The 20,095-nt window shown below is 38.6% G+C and overlaps 1 protein-coding gene across 2 annotated transcripts in view; it reads left to right on the top strand.

The window, feature by feature from the left end:
* LOC132438229 (Fc receptor-like protein 3) overlaps positions 1–19,244 on the top strand; it is a 38,526-nt gene extending 19,282 nt beyond the window's left edge. Inside the window, exons 3-14 of one of the 2 annotated variants that reach the window (XM_060032237.1) lie at positions 429–671; positions 1,192–1,443; positions 1,680–1,964; positions 2,988–3,275; positions 3,584–3,859; positions 9,647–9,925; positions 10,293–10,412; positions 15,795–15,822; positions 16,699–16,811; positions 17,025–17,093; positions 18,629–18,660; positions 18,759–19,244. In XM_060032237.1, coding sequence (XP_059888220.1) covers positions 429–671; positions 1,192–1,443; positions 1,680–1,964; positions 2,988–3,275; positions 3,584–3,859; positions 9,647–9,925; positions 10,293–10,412; positions 15,795–15,822; positions 16,699–16,811; positions 17,025–17,093; positions 18,629–18,660; positions 18,759–18,902 — 2,129 coding nt within the window. In that variant the 3' untranslated portion in view covers positions 18,903–19,244. The remainder of the gene's footprint in view (positions 1–428; positions 672–1,191; positions 1,444–1,679; positions 1,965–2,987; positions 3,276–3,583; positions 3,860–9,646; positions 9,926–10,292; positions 10,413–15,794; positions 15,823–16,698; positions 16,812–17,024; positions 17,094–18,628; positions 18,661–18,758) is intronic. The other variant, XM_060032244.1, reaches the window with a different exon arrangement.
* Positions 19,245–20,095: the final 851 nt, after the last annotated feature.

Genomic DNA, 20,095 nt, shown 5'->3' with positions numbered 1-20,095 from the left:
TATTAATAACCAAGTAGGTACTGGTTTTTCAGAGTCTAGAAACTGCTTCTGAGGTATATACAACCCAGGCTGACTTTTACCTTGACAGGAAGGTATAGGACAAGAGCACTTCAGAATCAGCCCACCTTCAGAGGCCCTCACAGTGTTTGCCTAACTACAAATCATGTCTCCTGAACTTTTCTGAGCCCATACCAGGAACCTGAGACCTATCCCGCATGACACCTACCCACCCACTGCTACTAGGCAAAAAATGACAAAGAACAGATTCTGTCCCAGGCAGTTCCCCAAGTTGTGTCTGCTCCATTTCCAGCCCTAGTCCTAATAGGAATTAGCCCAGAAAAACTCCTAGTTGCAGCTGGGCCTTTCCTTACGCCCCACCCACCTCTCATTCACCTTTACCTGCCTTCGTCTTTCCATTTCCTATTCAGGAGTAACTCCAAAAGCTTTTCTTCTCCTCAATCCTCCATGGTCTACAAACTTCAAAAATGACAGAGTGACTCTCACATGCAGAGATTCCCTTTCTCCAGCCCAAGGAGACATATCTTGGTATCATGATGATCATTTGTTGGATAATAAATCTGAAGAGATCCAAATACACAAGACTGGATATTACAAATGCAAGACTCGAAGATCCTCTCCCAGTGACCCCGTACATATGGATTTTTTATCTGGTGAGGAAAGAAAGGAGAGAGTCTCTGAAATTAAACCACTGGGCAGCATGTCTAAGGGCTACGCTAATGCAGGGAGCCTAGGCAGGGCTGTAAACAGGCATGAGGATATTTGATGTATTGACCCCAGTGGGGAAAATAAGGAGATAGGACAGCAACAGAATGCTGCCTTGTCCATCCTCTCCATCCAGAGAAGTATTGGTAAGTATTGGTAAGAAGTATTGGTAAGTATTGGTAAGTATGGGGGAAGTCACCAGGAAAAAGGGACTTGGGTCTGAAGAAATGTATGGTATAAAACTTCTCTTTTAACAATATGTATGAGGATTTCTTAAGGATATTTTCTGGAAATTAGTTCATTATCCTAGGACAAGGGAGAACTGGGTTTTGGGATCATGTGGAAATGTTGATGGAGGACAGTTGCAGGTATGTATAGGACTGCAGCTCTTTCTTCATGGGCAGAAATGAGAGTTTGAAGAAACAAGCTTCAGGAAATAAATTGATTGCATTCCTCCACTCTTTGCAGACAGACTGATCATCCAGGCTCCACACCCTGTCTTTGAAGGAGATGATGTTGTTCTGAGATGCCAGGGGAAAGAAGCAACAATTGAAACAGTTTTATACAAAAATAAAAAAGAAATTAGGAAGAGTTATATACCAAACTTCACACTAAATTCAGTCTCCAGGGACAATGGCAAATATCATTGTACTGCTTCTAGGAACAGCTTTTGGGGAATAAAGAGAGACATTTCAAAACCTCTAACAATTCAAGTTCAAGGTAATGGATGCCCTCCTGTGGGTAACAGGACTTGGCAGGGAAACTGTGTGAGGATTTAGGGAGGGGCTCATCAGTGGGGATTTCATGAAAATCCTCCAGTCATGGGAGGGAGATGGGAAGTGGTTCCACCTACTTGGGTCTCTGTGTTCTGATAGCTGGTGCTGAAAGCACACATGCATCTTTCCAGGAGCCCTGAGCCTCACTACCTTGGGAACTGTGTTTGTTCTTCTCTCTAGAGCTGTTTCCCCCTCCTGTGCTGACAGCCAGACCCTCCCAGCCCATAGAGGGGAGACCGGTGACTCTGAAATGTGAGACTTGGCTCCCTCCACAGCGGTCATACATTCAGCTTCAATTCTGCTTCTTCAGAGAAGAGCAGGCCTTGGGATCAGGCTGGAGCAGCTCCCCAGAGCTCAATTTACCTACCATGTGGAGTGAAGACTCAGGGTCTTACTGGTGCCAGGCAGAGACAGTGACTCACCATGTCAGGAAAAGAAGCTTGAGATCCCAGATACATGTGCAGAGTGAGTGTCTGTGGGGCTGCACTTCCAGAGTCAGAGCTGGGGAGAGGAGAGGAGAGCAATGACATTTCCTGCTCCCTAGGACACTGAACATAACAGAGAGGAGAATTTCAGCTGTCCTGGTATCCTTCTCTCTTCAGGTTCAACACTGGCCTAATGTCCCTAGAACATTCTCTTCCATCTAACTCAGTTAATAACAGTTATTGATCAGTTACTGGGTCCCCAACCCTGTGGGGGGGGGTGGTTACAGAAACTTACAGGATATGTCCTCTCAAGAGTCAACAGATAGGGCTTCCCTGGTGGCACAGTGGTTGAGAGTCCGCCTGCCGATGCAGGGGACACGGGTTCGTGCCCCGGTCCAGGAAGATCCCACATGCCGTGGAGCGGCTGGGCCCGTGAGCCATGGCCGCTGAGCCTGCGCATCCGGAGCCTGTGCTCCACGACAGGAGAGGCCATAACAGTGAGAGGCCCGCGTAGTGCAAAAAAAAAAAAAAGTCAACAGACACAGATGACCACATGCAGTCTTTAGAGGTCCCTATGCTGCTTCCGTTTGTTGACCTAAACATATTCCAAAATAAAAGTGGAAGACAAACATGAACTGGAATAATCAGAAAAGAATGTGGGAAGATGGAGGTGAGACTGGAGAAGAGTCTTGAAGGATAGGAAAGGGGTTTGAATTTCAGGATAGAAGTAATATTCTCAGGGTTCACTCTTATTTTGTGATCCATCAGCGCACCAAAGATTCCTTAGATATAAATGTAAATAAAATGTGACTGCAGTCAGCATTAGGTTTAAGAAGATCAGGAGCCTAGTCCCCACGTTCCCCAAGAATGGGAACTGTTGTATGTGGTGGGAGGGGTGTTTCTGCCTTTATAATAACATGCACAATTAATTCCTTATTGCCCACTTTGGACCCCTGCTTATTGTACCTGCTGCTATGGGCTTGTTCGTGACAGAACCAGCCTTCTCCTTGACCCTGAAGTTTCTGCCATGAGAACCCTCATGTGTCATCTTGTGTCCTCCCAGGAGTCCCTGTGTCTGATGTAAATCTAGAGATCCGGCCCCCCGAGGGGCAGCTGATTGAAGGAGAAAATCTGCTCCTCATCTGCTCAGTAGCCAAGGGTACAGGGACTGTCACATTCTCCTGGCACAGAGAGGGCACAGTGAGAAGTTTGGGAACAAAGACCCAGCGTTCCTTGTCGGCAGAGCTGCAGATACTCACTGTGAAGGAGCATGATGCTGGGAGATACTACTGTGCAGCTGACAACATTCACGGTCCCATCCTCAGTAAACTGATTAAAGTCACACTGAGAAGTAAGTTCCCGATTCCTTCTATTCAGCCTCGGTTCACAAGCCAGGGTTTAGGCGTTCTATCAGCCATGAGGCTCTTTGGAAGAAGGCAAAGGAACAGAGTTGTGAAGATTTAGAAGCTAACCAAGGAATGGCAAAGATGACAAAAGTTGAAGATATTTTACTTGTGGAGAGGACCGTAGTGATGAAAACAAAATTATTTAGGATTACTTTTCATGGTTCAAGAGATATATCTATATTTAAGTTTCTTGAGTGGGGTTATGAGTCTGTCACAGCATCAGAGTCCTCTGACAGTCTACTATCTCTCTCAGTTCCAGTGTCTCGCCCTGTCCTCACTCTCAGGGCTCCTGGGGCCCAGATTGTGGTGGGGGACGTGATGGAGCTTCACTGTGAGGCCTGGAGAGGCTCTCCCCCGATCCTGTACCAATTTTATCATGATGGTGTCAGCCTGGGGAGCAGCTCAGTTCCCTCTGGAAGAGCATTCTTCAAATTCTCTCTGACTGCAGAACATTCTGGAAACTACTCCTGTGAGGCTGACAATGGCCTGGGGGTCCAGATCAGTGACAGAGTGACTCTCAGTGTCACAGGTTAGTAGGGGTGCCTGCAGCAATTACAGCCCAGAATAGACTGTGTCTTCTCTTTTGGGCTACTTGCTGGTGTGACATTCCAGCAGACTCCCCACTTTTTCTTCCTCTACCTGAGAGTCCTGGGATTCTTTCTTCTGACTCTACATTCAGGAACTTAGGCCATTCCTAATGGTTTTTCTGCATTTATCAAGATGGTCATATGATTTTTATTTTTTATTTTATTGATGTGATGTACCATGTTGATTGATTTGCAAATGTTGAACTACTCTTGCATACATGGAGTAAATCCCACGTGATCATGGTGTATGATCCTTTTAAAGTACTGTTGTATTCGGTTTGTTAATATTCTGTTGAGGATTTTTGCATCTATGTTACCTGATATATTGGCCTGTAATTTTCTTTTTTGTGTGTTGTCTTTGGTTTTGGTGTCAGGGTGATGTTAGCCTTGTAAAATAAGTTAGGAAGTATTCCCTTCTCTTCAGGTTTTTTGAATATTTTGAGAAAGATAGGATTTACAGCACCTTTGAATGTTTGGTAGAATTCACCTGTGAAGTTATCCGGTCCTGTACTTTTATTCTTGGGAGGTTTTTGATTTCTATTTCAGTCTCTTTCCTAGTGATTGGTCATTCAGATTTTATTTTTTTATGATTCAGTCTCAGAAGGTTGTGTGATTCTAAGAATTTGCCCATTTATTCTAGGTTGCTCAATTTGTTGGCATATAACTGTCCACAATATTCTTGTATAATCCTTTGTATTTCTGGGCATTCATTGTTATAGCTCCTCTTTCATTTCTGATTTTATTTATCAGAGCCTTCTCTCATTTTTCTTAGTGAGTCTAGCTAAAGGTTTGGCAATTTTGTCCATCTTTTAAAAGAATCAGGTCTTAGTTTTTATCAATATTTTCTATTTTCTTTTTAGTGTATATTTCATTTCTCTTTGAATCTTTATCATTTCCTTCCTCCTACTGACTTTTGGCTTCATTTGTTCTTCTTTTTCTAGTTCCTTTATGTGCAAAGTTAAATTTTGGTATGTCATATTTTCATTTTCATTTGTCTTCAGGTATTTTTTCAATTCACCTTTGATTTCTTGTTTGACCCAATAGTTGTTTAGCAGCTTGTTGTTTAGTCTCCACATATTTGTGATTTTCCAGCTTTCTTCTTGTGGTTGATCTCTAGTTTCATACCATTGTGAACAGGCAAGATGGTTGATATGATTTCAATCTTCTTAAATTCATTGAGACTTGTTTTGTATTCCAACATATGGTCTATTCTTGAGAAAGTTTCATGAGCACTTAAGAAGTATGTGTATTTTACTGCATTTGGATGGAATGTTCTGTATAAATTTATCAAGTCCATCTGGTCTAATGTATCTTTTAAGGCTGCTATTTCCTTGTTGACTTTCTTTCTGTATGATCTATCCATTAATAGTGGGGTGTTACAGTTCCCTACTATTATTGTGTTGCTGTCAATTTCTCCCTTTAGGTCTGTTAATAATTGCTTTGTATATTTTGGTGCTCCTATGTTACGTGCATATATATTTATCACTATTACGTCTTCTTGATGAATTGTCCCCTTTATCACAATTAATGTCCATTTTTGTCCTTTGTTATCTTTTTTGGCTTGAGGTCTATTTCTTCTGATATGAGCATGGCTATACCCACTTTTTTTTTTTTATGGCTGCCATATGCATGGAGTATCATCTTCCATCCTTTCACTATGAGCCTATGTTTGTCTTTAAAGGTAATGTGAGTTTCTTGGAGACAGCATAGAATTGGGTCTTATTTTTTACTCCATATAGCCACTCTATGTCTTTTGATTGGTGAATTCAACCCATTTACATTTAAGGTTATTATTGATAAAGGAGAATTTAGTATTGCCATTTTACCTTTCATTTTCAGGTTGCTCTATATCTCCATTTTTTTCTTCCCCTTAAGTTTCTGCCTGCCATTTTGGTTTTGTGGTTTTTTATGATATTTTTCTCAGTTTCCCTTTTTTCATGTTTTGTATCTCTGTTCTAGACTTATATTTTGTGGTTACACTGAGGTTTGCATAAGACCTCTCCTAGATAAAATAGTCTGTTTTCTGCTGATAGAATCTTATCTTCATTTACCTATATGGGTTCCATCCTTTTCCTCTTCCCCTTTTATGTTTTTATTGTCTCAAATTATCTCTTTTTGTATTGTGAGTTTTATACCAAATTGAAGTAGCTATAGTTATTTTTCTGGCTTCCCCCCTTTTACCTTTATGCTATAATAAAGTGTTTAAAACCTATTCTGATAAAGAGCTGCAATTTTCTGATTCTGTCTATTTCAGTTTCCTCAAAGTTTTGTATACTTTTGCCTTTTTGTTTTTTGTAGAAGAGCTTCTTTCAACAATTCTTGTAAGCAGAACCAGTGTTGATGTATGCCCTCAACTTTCATTCATATGGGAAAGTCTTTGTTTCTCCTTCATATCTGAATAATAACTTTGCTGGAAAAAATATTCTTGGGTGACACTTTTTATCTCTCAGTATTTTGAGAATGTCATTCCATACCCTCTTGTCCTGTAGAATTTCTGTTGAGAAACCTGATGTTAGGCTCATGGAGATTCTTTTGTAGGTTACCATCCTTTTTTCCCCCAGGCTGCCTTAAAATTATTTCTTTGTGATTGACTTTTGACAATTTTAATATAACATGTCTTGTAAAAGGTATTTTTGCTTTGAAGTAATTAAGTGTTCTCTTAGCTTCATGGATTTGTATATCCAGTTTCTTTCCTAGGTTTGGGAAGTTCTCAGCTATTATTTATTTAAATATACTCTCTGTTCGCCTCTCCCTGTTTTCTCCTGGGACACCCCTTATACTAATGTTGCCTTTCCTAAAAGAGTCAGATAGGTCTTGGAGAATTCCCTCATTTTAAAATTATCTTATTTATCTCTCCTCTTATACTTGTATCATGTCTAGATTTCTATCTTGAGATCGCTAATTCTCTCTTTCATATAGTCTGATCTATTTCTAGTGCTTTCCAAGGCATTCTTCTCAACATTTATTCAGTTCTTCAATTCCAGAATTCCTGTTTGGCTCTTTTTTAGAGTTTTAATATCTCTGGTAAAGTATTTCTTTTGTTCATTAATTTTATTTCTGAGCTCATTAATCTGGCTTTCTGAGTGTTCTTGTAGCTTGTTGAGTTTCTGAATGATGACTATTTTGACTTTCTTTGAATTCTTTCTCAGTTAGATCACAATATTTCATGACTGTAAGTTTGGTTTCTGGAGAATTGCCAGTTTCTTTTTGTGGTACAGTGTTACTGTGATTCTTCATGGTACTTGATGGGTAGTTTCTCTGCTGGTGCACTTGATGTGGTGACAGTTAGATATCAGAGGCCTTTCTTTTGTTTTCCAGTAGGTGGTGGTATGGCATAAGTTTTTGGTTTCTCTTACCTAAGCTGCCTCTGGCTATGTTTGAGAGTAGTCACTTTCCATCCTCCCCTCTCTCTATAAGAAGTGTGGCTCTATTATCACTTCCTGTGCCTCCGGAGTTACTGCTGCTTTGCTCCTGAAGTGTTGCTGTTATCATCACCTGGTGCCCCAGGATTGTGGGCTGTTCTCTCGTGTCTGAGATCCCTTGAGTCATAGGCTCCACCAATGCAGGCAAAGCAAGGGGGTAGGGTGGGAGCTAGGGTCAGGCTGGCACCTATACCCTTTCTGATGTCATAAGGTTTGTGGACTCTGCCGTTGTGGGTTGAGGGGCAGGGGCTGGCGTCATGGGGCACTCATTAAAAAAATGAGTAAAGGACTTGAATAGACATTTCTCCAAAGAAGACATATAAATGGCTATTAGATACATGAAAAAAATGCTCAACATCACTCATTATTAGGGAAATGCAAACCAAAACTACAATGAAATACCACCTCATACTCATTAGGATGGGTACTATAAAAATAATAGAAAATAACAAGTGTTGGCTAGGATGTGGAGAAATTGGAATCCTTGTGTAATGTTGGTAGGAATGTAAAATGATGAAATCATTATTGAGAACACTATGGAGGCTCCTCGGAAAATTAAAAATAGAGCTACCATATGATACAGAAATTCCACTTCTAGGTATACATCCCCCAACGCTGAAAATATATTCTCAAAAAGATATTTGTACACGCGTGTACAGAGCAACATTACTCATAATAGTTAAAACATGGAAACAACCCAGTCCGTTTATCTGTTGATAACCCAATATCCATTATCAATAGATAAATGGATAAGCAAAGTGTGGTATGCACATAATATGAAATATTACTCAGACTTAAAAAGAAAGAAAATTATGCTACAACCTGGATGAATCTTGAGGTCATTATGCTAAGTGAAACAAACCAGTCAATAAAAGACAAATACTGTATGATCCCACTTATATAAGATGTTTAGGTTAGTCAAAATCATAGAAACAGAAAGCAGCCGGGTGCTTGTCACGGGGTGGGGAAATGGAGTATAGGGAGTTATTGTTTAACGGGTATAGAATTTCACTTTTACAAGGTAAAAAGTTATGGAGATGGATGGTGGTATTGGTTTCACAATGTCATGAAATTATTTAATACCACTTAACTGTACACTTAAAAAGTTTATGATGGAAAATGTTAAGTTATGAGCATTTTACAGCAATAAAAATTGGATAAAAATATATGAGGTGGTGACATGGGTGGAAAGGCACACTGAGATGTGCAAAGAATGTATAAAGCCTTACCCCTGAGACTCTTCGCATTTGGCCCAGGTCACTATATATTGTAAAGGATGTACAGAAGGGTGAATTATTCCCATTCAATGGATTGTCTCCATGTTCCCTCCCCTTTAGCCAATCTCAGATGCAAAGCAAAGCTTAAGATCCTTACCAAACTTCTCTTGCCAATGAAGCACACAGCTTATATCTAAAGCACTGCACACAGATTGGCTCATCCAGGTTCCCTCACAACTTAGCAGAATCAGCAATCTCACAGTTCACATTAATTAATTATTGATTAATAATTCCATATATTAATTAAAAACATAGTGATTTTCTGTTTTTCCTGGCTGTCCTATTTCTATAATCACAAAGTAAAATGGAAATCATATTGTTATTGCTGTGTCTGGATATTTTGGGGCCAATCTGGATCAATTTTGTCATCCACTCATTCACGAATTGTTGATGAACTATTACATGCCAAGACAAAGTTCCAGCAGCCGGAAATACAAAAATGAACAAACAGATATGTCCTCATCCTTATGAAATGTACATTCTATTAGAGGAATCAGATATACAACAATGATAGATGATAGATAGATAAATAAGAGAGAGATACATAGATACATAGATTGATAGATGTTAGTGTTAATGCTATGCAGAAAAATAAAGCAAGGTAACTGGGTAAAAGGTAATGAGGTCTTACTTCAGATAGGTGTGGAAGTCTAGGTTTAAAGCTAAGTCTCAGGAGTCAATCAATGATATGGAGAAACAAACCTTGCTTTTAGTTATTATTTCTATCAGTAATAGTAGCTAACATTTATCGAGCATTTTACATACATGATTCTTATTACCATAGCTTGTGATATAATTATTATTAGCTCCATTTTATGAAGGAATAAACTGAGACTTGGAGCTAGTAAAAAGTTTTTAAAACATCAAGATCACAGGGCTAATAAAGAGCAGAGATGGGATTTAAACTCAGGTTTTCCTGAATCCCAGGTCTATGTTCCTACTACTAAACTAAACTAAATATTTCCTTTATTAACTTATCTTGTACACATACTTAATTAAAGCTGCTCATGAACTATGTTGCTTCCCTCAGTTCCAGTGTCTCATCCTGTCTTCACCTTCCACCCTGCTGGGGCCCAGGCTATGGTGGGAGATGTGTTAGAGCTTCGCTGTGAGGCCCAAAGAGGCTCTCCCCCGATCCTGTACTGGTTTTATCACAAGAATGTCACCCTGGGGAGCATCTCGGACCCCTTTGGAGGAGGAGCATCCTTCAACCTCACTCTGATGGCAGAGCATTCTGGGAACTTCTCTTGTGGGGCTGACAATGGCCTGGGGGTCCAGCGCAGTGAGATGGTGACACTCAGCGTCACAGGTGGGTTGGTGGTACCTGGGCTATAGGTTACATTTATAAGCAATAAAATATTTCTCCAATAGACTGTAGAAATTCTCCCAGTGTCAAAGAGTTATTAACATGAAAACAAGGCTTGAAGTTTCTGGAGACTGGTACTGATTTCATGGGGGTGAGGGAGGGAAAAGGAATACATTTTAATGTTAGATTCTGGCAATCACTCTCATGTGCTATTATTTTGAAAATTACGAATTATACTGTAAATGATTCAAATTGAGAAATCAGAACCTGGCAAAACCTGTCCTAATATATAGCTAGCCCCCACATACATGTTTTTTGTCTAGATAAAAAATATTTGGCCCTGAACTCAAGTATAGGTCTCTTTACTTAGGGCCTTCCAGTAACAAAATAACGCTTATCACCAAGGGGGTCACTGCAGGACTGCTAAGTATCCTTGGCCTTGCTGCTACTGCTGCTCTGGTGTGTTACTTCAGGACCCAAAGGAATTCAGGTGAGTGACTATATCTTACTCTTTGATGTTGTGACTTTTGCCATTGCTGTAATAACTTGGACTTGTGTAGTACATCCTATAAAGGTCAATTATCCCTTTCCAAGTACTAAGCCCTCAGTTCTAATCACTGCCACTCTGTGGCAGTGACAAAAAGGTACAACAAATTTCTTAATGAAGTTACTACTCCATGTATTTAATTTGAGATTTAAATCAGAGAACAGAGTTTAGCTTCCATTTAAAAATTAGAAAGTTAAGTATTTACTGTTCCAACCCCAGTCCAAAGCTTACTGAAAACAAAAAGAAGGAAAAACAAAGTCCTCCACTTGTCACAACAACAAAAATAGACAATAGCCATAAGTACAAACCATAAACTCTGAGATATATTTGAAAAGCATATAAAGACAGTGATATTTGTTAGTAGATAAAATTAATAGATATTATGAGAATGAAATTAAAATTTTAATTTCTGATTGTTGCTAGTATATAGAAATTCAGTTGATTTTTGTACATTGATCTCATATCCTGCAACCTTGCTAAACACACTTATTAATTCTAGTATTAGTTTTGTAGGTTCCATCAGATTTTTCTGCATAGATGATCAAGTCATCTGGGAATAAAGATAATTTTACTCCTTACTTTCCAATCTGGATTCCTTTTATTTCTTTTTCTTGCCTTAATGGACTGGCTAGAACCTCCTGTACAATGTTGAATAGAAGTGTTGAGAATAGACCTACTTGTCTTGTTCTTGAACTTAAAGGGGGGAAAGTGTTTGGACTTTCACCACTGCATATGATAATATTAGCTGTGGATTTCTTGTAGCTGCTGTTTATTAGGCTGAAGAACTCTCTACTAATTGTAATTTGCTGACAGTTTTTACAGAAGAAATGACAAATGTTTTTTCTACATTGATTGAGATGATCATATGATTTTATTTTCTAGTCTAGTGATACAGGTTTTGGATTTTGAATGTTGAACTGGCTTTGCATTTCTGGGGTCAACCTCACTTGCTTATAATTTTTGAATTTGATTTGCTAAAATCTTTAAGAACGTTTGCACCTATGTTCATAAGGGATATTGATTTGGTAGTTTTATTTTCTTGTCATTTCTTTTTCTGGCTTGATGTCTAGGTAATACCCACTTAGTTATCACTTCCAGAATTCTTCATTCCTTTTTGTATATACATACATCCATATGGTATCATTCTCTCTCAGTTTGAAGGACTTCTTTTTAACATTTCTTGTACTATGGGTTTGTTTGTGAACTTGATTGACAGTGTTGCTGAAGTCTTCTATATCCTTTCTGATTTTCTTTTTACTTGATCTATCAGTTATTGAGAGAAGGGTATTGAAATCTTCAACAATATTTGTAAATGTTTCCATTTCTTCTTGCAATTCTATCACATGTTCTTCATGTATTTTGAAACTTTATTATTAGGTGCACAAATATTTATCATTGTTATGTGTTTTTGATGAAATGACCACATTATCCTTATGACCTTTTTATTCCTGTAGCATCATTTACTCTGAAATATTCTTTGACATTAATATATTAATATAAATAATGTTAGCATGATATTTCTTTTTTCTACCCTTTTAACTTATTTGTGCCTCTATTTTTTTTATTTTTTTTATTTTTGTGGTACGCAGGCCTCTCACTGTTGTGGCCTCTCCCGTTGTGGAGCACAGGCTCCAGATGCGCAGGCTCAGTGGCCATGGCTCATGGGCCCAGCCATTCCGCAGCATGTGGGATCTTCCCAGACCAGAGCACGAACCCGTGTCTCCTGCATTGGCAGGCGGACTCTCAACCACTGCGCCACCAGGGAAGCCCTGTGCCTCTATATTTAAAGTGTATTTTTATAGATAGCATATAGTTAACTTGGATTTTTTTAATCTAATATGGCAGTCTCTACCCTTTAATTTTAAAAATTTAGACCATTTAGATTAATGTGATTATTGATAGGGTTAGGTCCCTAAATCTATTATTTTGCTATTTGTTTTCTATTTGTCTCATCTGTTCTTTGTTTTCCGTTTCCTTTTATTTTCTACCCTCTTTTGGACCACTTGAGTATTTTTTATGATTCCATTTTATTTCCTTTTTTGGCTTATTATCTATATAACTCATTGCTTTGTTATTTTAGTGGTTGTTTTAGAGTGTATGGTATACATATCTAACTTATCACAGTCTACTTTCAAGTGACATTTTATCACTTCATGTATAGCATAAGAATCTTACCATTGTGTACTCCATTTCTCCCCTGCCTGTTACATTGCTATTAATTTTGTAAACAACTATCTTTTAAAGAAGTTTACATATAATTTTAAAATATTATACATTTACTTATAAAGTTACCACTTCCAATGTTCTTCATTCCTTTTTGTATATCCATATGTTCATCTGGTATCATTTTCTTTCCACCTAAAAGATTTCTTTTAACATTTCTTGTAGTATGGGTCTGCTGGTGGTGAATTATTTCAGCTTCTGTATGTCTGTAAAAGTCTCTGTTTTGCATTCATTTGTGAAATATATTTTTACTGGCATAGAATTCTGGGTTGAAAATTTTGTTTTCTTTCAATATTTTAAAGATGCTGTACTGTCTTCCTGTGTGCATGGTTTCTAACAAGAAATCTGTCATAATCCTTGCCTTTTTCTTATGTGATTGCTTTTATTTTTCTCTCTGAATGTTTTTTCATGGATCAGAAATCTTTGAGTGCATAGACTGTTTTATTCAGTGCTTTGGGTGCTTATAAGGTTTCAAGACTTTATATCTGGAATTACTAATCCTTTACTTTCTGTCTTTCTCTGTGGTGTAACATGAACTCTCTTTTTCTGTCAGACCAAATGGTTCTGTTTTCCTTTTTCAGGGCTCATATTGAAAATCAAGCAAATAAACAAATAATTGGGTCTCAATTTAATGAAAGCTTTACATACTTTCCTTAATGATAGTGGTTAAGCATTGTCTTCTGACTTCCACTTTCAGGTCAGTCAATGAGCATCCATCCTTCCTCTTCTTTGTATAAAAAATGGCATCATCATTTTATGACTGATATTTAAAGCTACTTAATAGTTTCTTAAATAATATTACATATACAATTATGTGTGTAGCACTAACCCTGATAGTACTCATCATAAAATCTGTCATTCATGTAGAGTCTATTATATGCAATTTTATAGTGTCTAATTCTCTCAGTTTTTCAGTATGTACATTTCACTTCAATTAAACCAATATCATTATAACCATATTAAAGATGAAGAAATGAAGATTTGGAGAAGTTAGACACCTTTCCAAATTCATGTGTATCTACTAAGAGTCAGAGTTAGGTCTTAACTGGGGTCTCCCTAGCCCTTGAGTCCATATACTCTCCATTACATCTTGGTGACTTGTAAAAGGCTGGTTGTACCTCCTACTTTAAAAATTACTTTTCTATCTCATTACCTGTCTGGATGTCATTTATTAATCAGTAACATACTAGAAGTGCAGACATTAGAACCTCAGTATTGCAGTTGATAATATTAAAAAAACAGGTTGCTCAGTCAGTACAACACCAAATAACACAAGGGAAGGAAAGATTACCAATCATTATTTAATGTGATCCATGAGGGCAGAAACCCAGCAGATTCTGTCCTCTACATCTAAGGGAAATGTTTTTTTAAATAGCAAACTCAACTAAGGAATTCTGACAGTGTCAATCAGAGGATCTCTGCCTTTCACATCTCAAAATCTTGTCTACTGTACTTCCCTCATAGCAAAGTCTTCCTTCTCATTATTGACCAGTCTTCTCAGGGAAGAGCTCAGGCCTTTCAAATTCATCTAAAAGTGAAGGACTCTGCTCCTTAAGCCTGAGTGTTTCCTCCAAGTTACCTAAGGGAGTGATATATTTATTGACTCTATAACTGCTTGGAATTAAATTCCAGTAATGTAACTCTCCAAACTCCAGTCTCCTTAGCTGTATAATGGTCATAATAATAGTATATACCTTTTAGGTGCTATGAGACAATCTATGTAAACTGCTTAGCACAGTGCCTGGCCCATATATCTTTAGTGAATACTAGCTTATATTATAAATAGCCACCTTCTGGGTCTGTTTTCCTTTATGCAGATGAAGAGATAATCTGACTCTCAGATGCATCCTGGGACTTAGTTAACCTGCTTACAAGTAAGGGTATTAGTTGTTGATTGATATGGTTACAATGGCCCTGAGGAGAGAGATACAGGCCAGGATCACACTTACACACCTCTAGTTTAACTCAGGACACCTGGTTCCCAAAGATGGGGTTTGTAGGCATTAATCAGTCATTTTCCATGAGAGGTAAGGCTGAATATGTTTACTTTGGGAAATAACTTGTGTCCTCTAAGACCAGTGAGACAGATATAGAGCCACAGATAAGTAGGCAAAGGGCAGAGATGGGAAACTGGGAGGAGGCTGTACTGGGCAGGCCAGAAAGATTTCAATATTTTTGTGTTGATGGAAAGCTGGCATATTTTCAAGGCTGATGGAGTAGGCTTCCAAATTAGGTTTACATGTAGTCACCTATTAAAAAATTGTCAACTTGTTTTTCTCTTAGTCCTCATAGTACATAGTTTAATTTGTTCAGTCGTTTAACAAATCTTTACTAAATATTTTCAACCTTCTAGGCACTGGAAATAGAAAAATAATTAAGACAAGTTTTGCGCCTTCAAGTAACACACCTTTTCACGAAGGATAGAGTTAGAGGCAAACACAGAAATAGATAATTAAAATACAATATAGTAATTTTAATATTGCAGGGTTCTATGTGCATGGATATAGGTCACTTAATCCAGCCTGTTGGCATCAGGGAAAGCTCTGGAGGAGGAAAGATAAATTGGTATTAGCCAGGTGAAAGTGAAGGAAAGAAGGGGTATGGAGAAAACAATATGCACCCAATGTTGTTGAAATGGATTTGCAAGGTCAGAGATAAAGAAAGGTCTGGGCTTATTCTGGTAGTCCTATTGAGTCATACTTGTGTAACAAGTATTAATTTTAACCCCCCTCTAGGCCTCAGTCTCCTTGTCTCTACCTCATAGGGCTGCAGTGAGAATAGAGAAGTGGGAGTATGGGAAGCACTTGATCTAGAGTTAAATATTAAGTTGTCTCTCTTCTGCTACTTCGTCACAACTACTTAGAGTTCATGCTGCTATTACTGATTGAATGATTGAGAATAAGTGTGATTCTGTGCAAATGTCTCTCCAGACCCCACCTTCTTTATCTATAACATGACATAAGGGGTGGAGCCAGATGTTCTCAAAGGTTTGCCATAGCTGAAATCTAGACTGAATTTGATTTCTGGGAAAGGATATTCTAACATAGAGCACATTGTCCACAGAGATCACTTATCATCAATGTTCCTTTTTTTGTTTTTCAGGAGGACTTTCCACCACTGGAACACCTAGGTGAGGTCTCTGCTTCTTGTGCTGTCAGCATTTTCATTTTATTTATGCTCACAAGATAGAACATGGAATTATGTACATTAAAAATATTTTACTCATTTCCTATTAAAATTTCAAATTCTTATGAAATAAAAAACGTGATTAAGAAGGCCACTTTTGATCATAGTTGTGAATAATACTCACTTATACCTACTTATACACAGAAATAATGTTATTTACTATCCATGGTTAATTTATCTCCTTCCTTAAGTGTGCGCCAGTAGAGAATTGATCACTGATGTCTTAATGATATCATCTTTCATAAGGCTACATTTATTCACTCCCTTATCACTCATTTCCCCACTCATACACTCATTCAGGAAACAATTATTGAATGCTGGCAATGTTCAACTCACAATATTAACTGCAGAAGGAAATGAAATTGGAAAAAAATACTTTTCCTGAAAAGCCTTCATAATATTTTACAGGAAAGGTAGATCATTGTAATATGAGGTAGAAAACTGAAAGGAACCTAAAAAAGGACAAAGGTCAACTTCTGTGGAATGCAGAAGCCTTTGTGTACCAATGTTGAAACATTTAAACTTTTGAAAGTAATAAAAAATAGGCAAACACAAGTGTTTACTCTGTCAAAGGGACCTTGAACTATGTAGCCTTTGTCCTCTGACCTTGCCTCAGCTGGCCTTCTCTGTGATGCTGCCCTGGCTCTGTCTTGTGCCATACTTCTGACGTTTTCTCAAAAGAAGCATGAAGACTCAGAGTAGCAGCCATGATATTTTCACATGAACCATGCTGAGCTCTTCCTGGATATTGATTTTCCTGAGATTCTGTGTAATCCACAAATACTTTTCTCCTTTTTGTCTCTCTCCCCTTCTGTCACAGTTACAGTTCCAAGGAGTTTAAGGAACCTTCTAGAACCTCCCACACAGACCCCCAAGAACCCACTTACTCTGAACCACCAGACCCAATGGAACAGCAGCCAGTGTACAGCAATGGTGAGAACTTCCTAAGGAACAGAGGGCTCCAGGGAGGAACCAGGGAGGGAACAGAGATTGAGCAACAGTCCATGGTTCAGTCATATTCAATATAAAAATGTCATTTCTGTCACTATGTCAAGGTTAGAAGGTGGTTATAAACTTGGTGACTGGGAAGAAGAGTTTATAGTGTGAGCTCTTGACTGCAGCCAACTGTGATCTATTGTTTTGCAGTGGATCTTGGTGAGAGCAACCTGGTTTATTCCCAGATCTGCAGCATCCAAGATACAAAAGAAAATTCAGGTGAGACACAAGTAGAGGTAAGGTGGCAGTGTTTTATCAAATCCAGCAAGGGGTTTTTGATCAAAGAGTCATCTCCATATGAATCCAACATGAGAGGCATTAACTGCTCCTCTTATATTACCAATCCTATAATCATATCCATTCCCTCTTACCTGTCTACACTGCCACAACTACCCCATAAACTCTTTAAGGACAGACACCTTATTTCTTTGCTAATATATCAGTAGCATATAGTGTTATGCTTAGAAAATGATAGGCCCCCTCAAATTTTTCTTTAATGAATGAATGAACATAGGCATAATAAATGAACAATAAATGAACATAATAAATGAACAAAGGCATAATAAATTAAGTCTTTAATTATCTAATGTGTAGACAATTGTAATTCTCTTAACTGGTCTCTTTATTTCTAATCTCATTCTCCTTCCAACCTTGTAACGACCTGTTTCCAGTGTGATCCCTCTGAGATGCACAATTGATCACATCATTGTCTAGGTTAACTGCCCTCAGTGATTCTCCATTTTAAAGCATGACCCTTGCCTTCCCCTGTGATTTTGTCCCTCCTCTAAGCTCTGCCTTATGTCCTTACTTTAGCCATATTGAACTCTTAACATTTCTTTGATCAAACTGGGTGGTTTTGTGCTTTGGTGCTCGTGCTTCTTATTTGTCTTGTAATGTTCTTGCCTCTAGTTTGTCTGTGACCCTTGCTCACATTTCAAGAAATAATTCAGTTATCATCGTGAAACTCAGTAATTCCCACCAGCCCTCCCTATCTCCTAACCTGAGAGGAACTGATTACCCTTTGTGGCAACAGCATAGTTTAATATGTATTTTTATCTTGGTGCTCATAATACTTCTTGCATTTGTTTCCATGTCTGTTTCTCTATTTCTCTCCTTAAAAATGATAAGATTCTTAATTGTATGGACTGAGTTTATGTCATTTTTGCCACTTGATGGCTTACCAATGCTTAATAGAAGGTCATTGTTCACTGAATGCTTATTGGCTGAATAACTAAATGAAAGAGATCCAAAGAATCCCTTGGAAGGTTAGGAGAAATACACACACTGAATTTTCTCAATGTTAGAACTGCGTATCTTTGGCTTACTGGGCATTTTCTGTTTGGCCTTAGAATGCCAAGTCCCTATTGGAGCTGCCTCCTCCAATTTCTCTGTGCAAAGTGAAGTGAATCATATTTACTTCCTTCTCCCAGATGATCAATGTAGCCATAGAGGCCCTAAATAGTAGTAGGGAGGTGGAAATAACAGAGTTGCTCTGCTGGGGTTGTGATGAGCTGTGGAAAAAGGAAGATATTTTCAAGAAAGTCATTCTGGGCATTTTATGGGCAGAGGAAAGGCTTTATTGTTTGTGTGAGGATGAGATTCTTGCTCTGTGAGGGCTTTGGAAGAATTCAGCAGAGGAGACAGGAAATGAGTCAGCAGAGGAAAGATTGGCTTGGAATGCACTGTAAGTAGGTTGTAAGTTACAATGTATTACCCACAGTTTAATACTTTTCTTTCCTCTTCCCATCCAACAGCAAATTCACCAAAGAAACACTGGGAGGATAAGGTGGGTCATATTTCCTGGCTTGCTTTCCCCTCTGCTCTTCCTCACCTACATTTAGGTACTTACTATCTGTGTTTTGTTTTGTTTTATTTTTCCACTAGGAGCCTGCAGTCATCTATTCAGAGTTGAAGAAGGCACATCTAGATGATTCTGCAGGGCTGGCCATCAATCAAGACAGGGACCTTGAAGATGCTGCAGAAAACTATGAGAATGTCCCATGTGCACTGTCAGCCATAGACCACTAGCTCTGTACCCATAGTGGCTCACAGAGACCCTGAGAAGCAGCCTGTGTCATTATCTCTGTTATCTCCAGCCATGCTACCTCTTTCCCTCCAGGGCTCAGCATCCCAAGAGGCTGGGCTATAGGGGACATCAGGCTGGGTGAAAGCTCTGCCAACTTCCTCTGTGCCTGAGTCTGTGTATTATCTAGGAACATAGTGATCAGCATTTGAGTAAATTCTGCATTCCTTTCACAGTAGAGACACATGTGAAGGCAGGGCAGTTGGGCCTTCAGCTCCCAGGCCTGTTGATGAGAAAGGAGAAATGGTCTAGCCAGGATCATGAGGATGCAATCGTGACCGGTTGATCTAAGTGGGATCAAAATCTTTTAATGTACTATCTCTACATAAACAGTTTGTTCTAAACATCTTGTTTCCATTTTTGTGGGGTTGATAGTGGCATGGCTGATGTTCTGTCATACATGCTTTGTTCCAGCTACCAAATTGGAAACAACCAAAAAGCTTTGTTCTATCCACGTATATACTATTTCTTCATGAACTATACATCAGTATTAAGATTTTTTTAAATAACACATTCTATTTAATGGGAGAGAGTTTCCAAATTGTCTGATTAGATAGTATAATGGACTGAATTGTATTCCCTCAAAATTCAACGTGACTATACTTGGAGATAGGACCTTTAAGGAGATAATTATGGTGAAATGAGGTCATAAGGGTGGCCCCTAATTGAATTGGACTGGTGTCTTTCTAAGAAGAAGAGGAGACACCAGAGCCCTCTCTATCTTTCTTCATGCACACAGAGGAAAGGCTATGTGAAGACACAGCAAGACAGATATCTGCGAAGCCTGAAGGTGGCAGGAAGAGAGTTCTCGTCAGAAACCAACTCTGCCAGCACCTTGATCTTGGACTTCTAGAACTGTGAGAAAATAGATATCTGATGTTTAAGCCACCTAGTCTGTGGTATTTTGTTATGGCAGCCAGAGCAGACTAACACAAATTTATACATAGATACATAGATGATAAATGATTGATGACGATGATGATGATGATAGATAGATAGATAAAGATAGATGCAGGTATATGGCACACACACACATACACACCCCAGCCCACACAGAATTTGTAGTCTTCAAGATACTTCATCTCTCATAAGATCAAACATTCCTCCTACAAGTTGCAGCTCAGTTTTACTGTTTAAT

Source organism: Delphinus delphis, chromosome 1, assembly GCF_949987515.2.
Source record: "Delphinus delphis chromosome 1, mDelDel1.2, whole genome shotgun sequence".
NCBI lineage: Eukaryota > Metazoa > Chordata > Mammalia > Artiodactyla > Delphinidae > Delphinus > Delphinus delphis.
The sequence above is the reverse complement of the archived record's forward strand: the minus strand, read 5'-3'. Positions and strand labels throughout refer to the sequence as shown.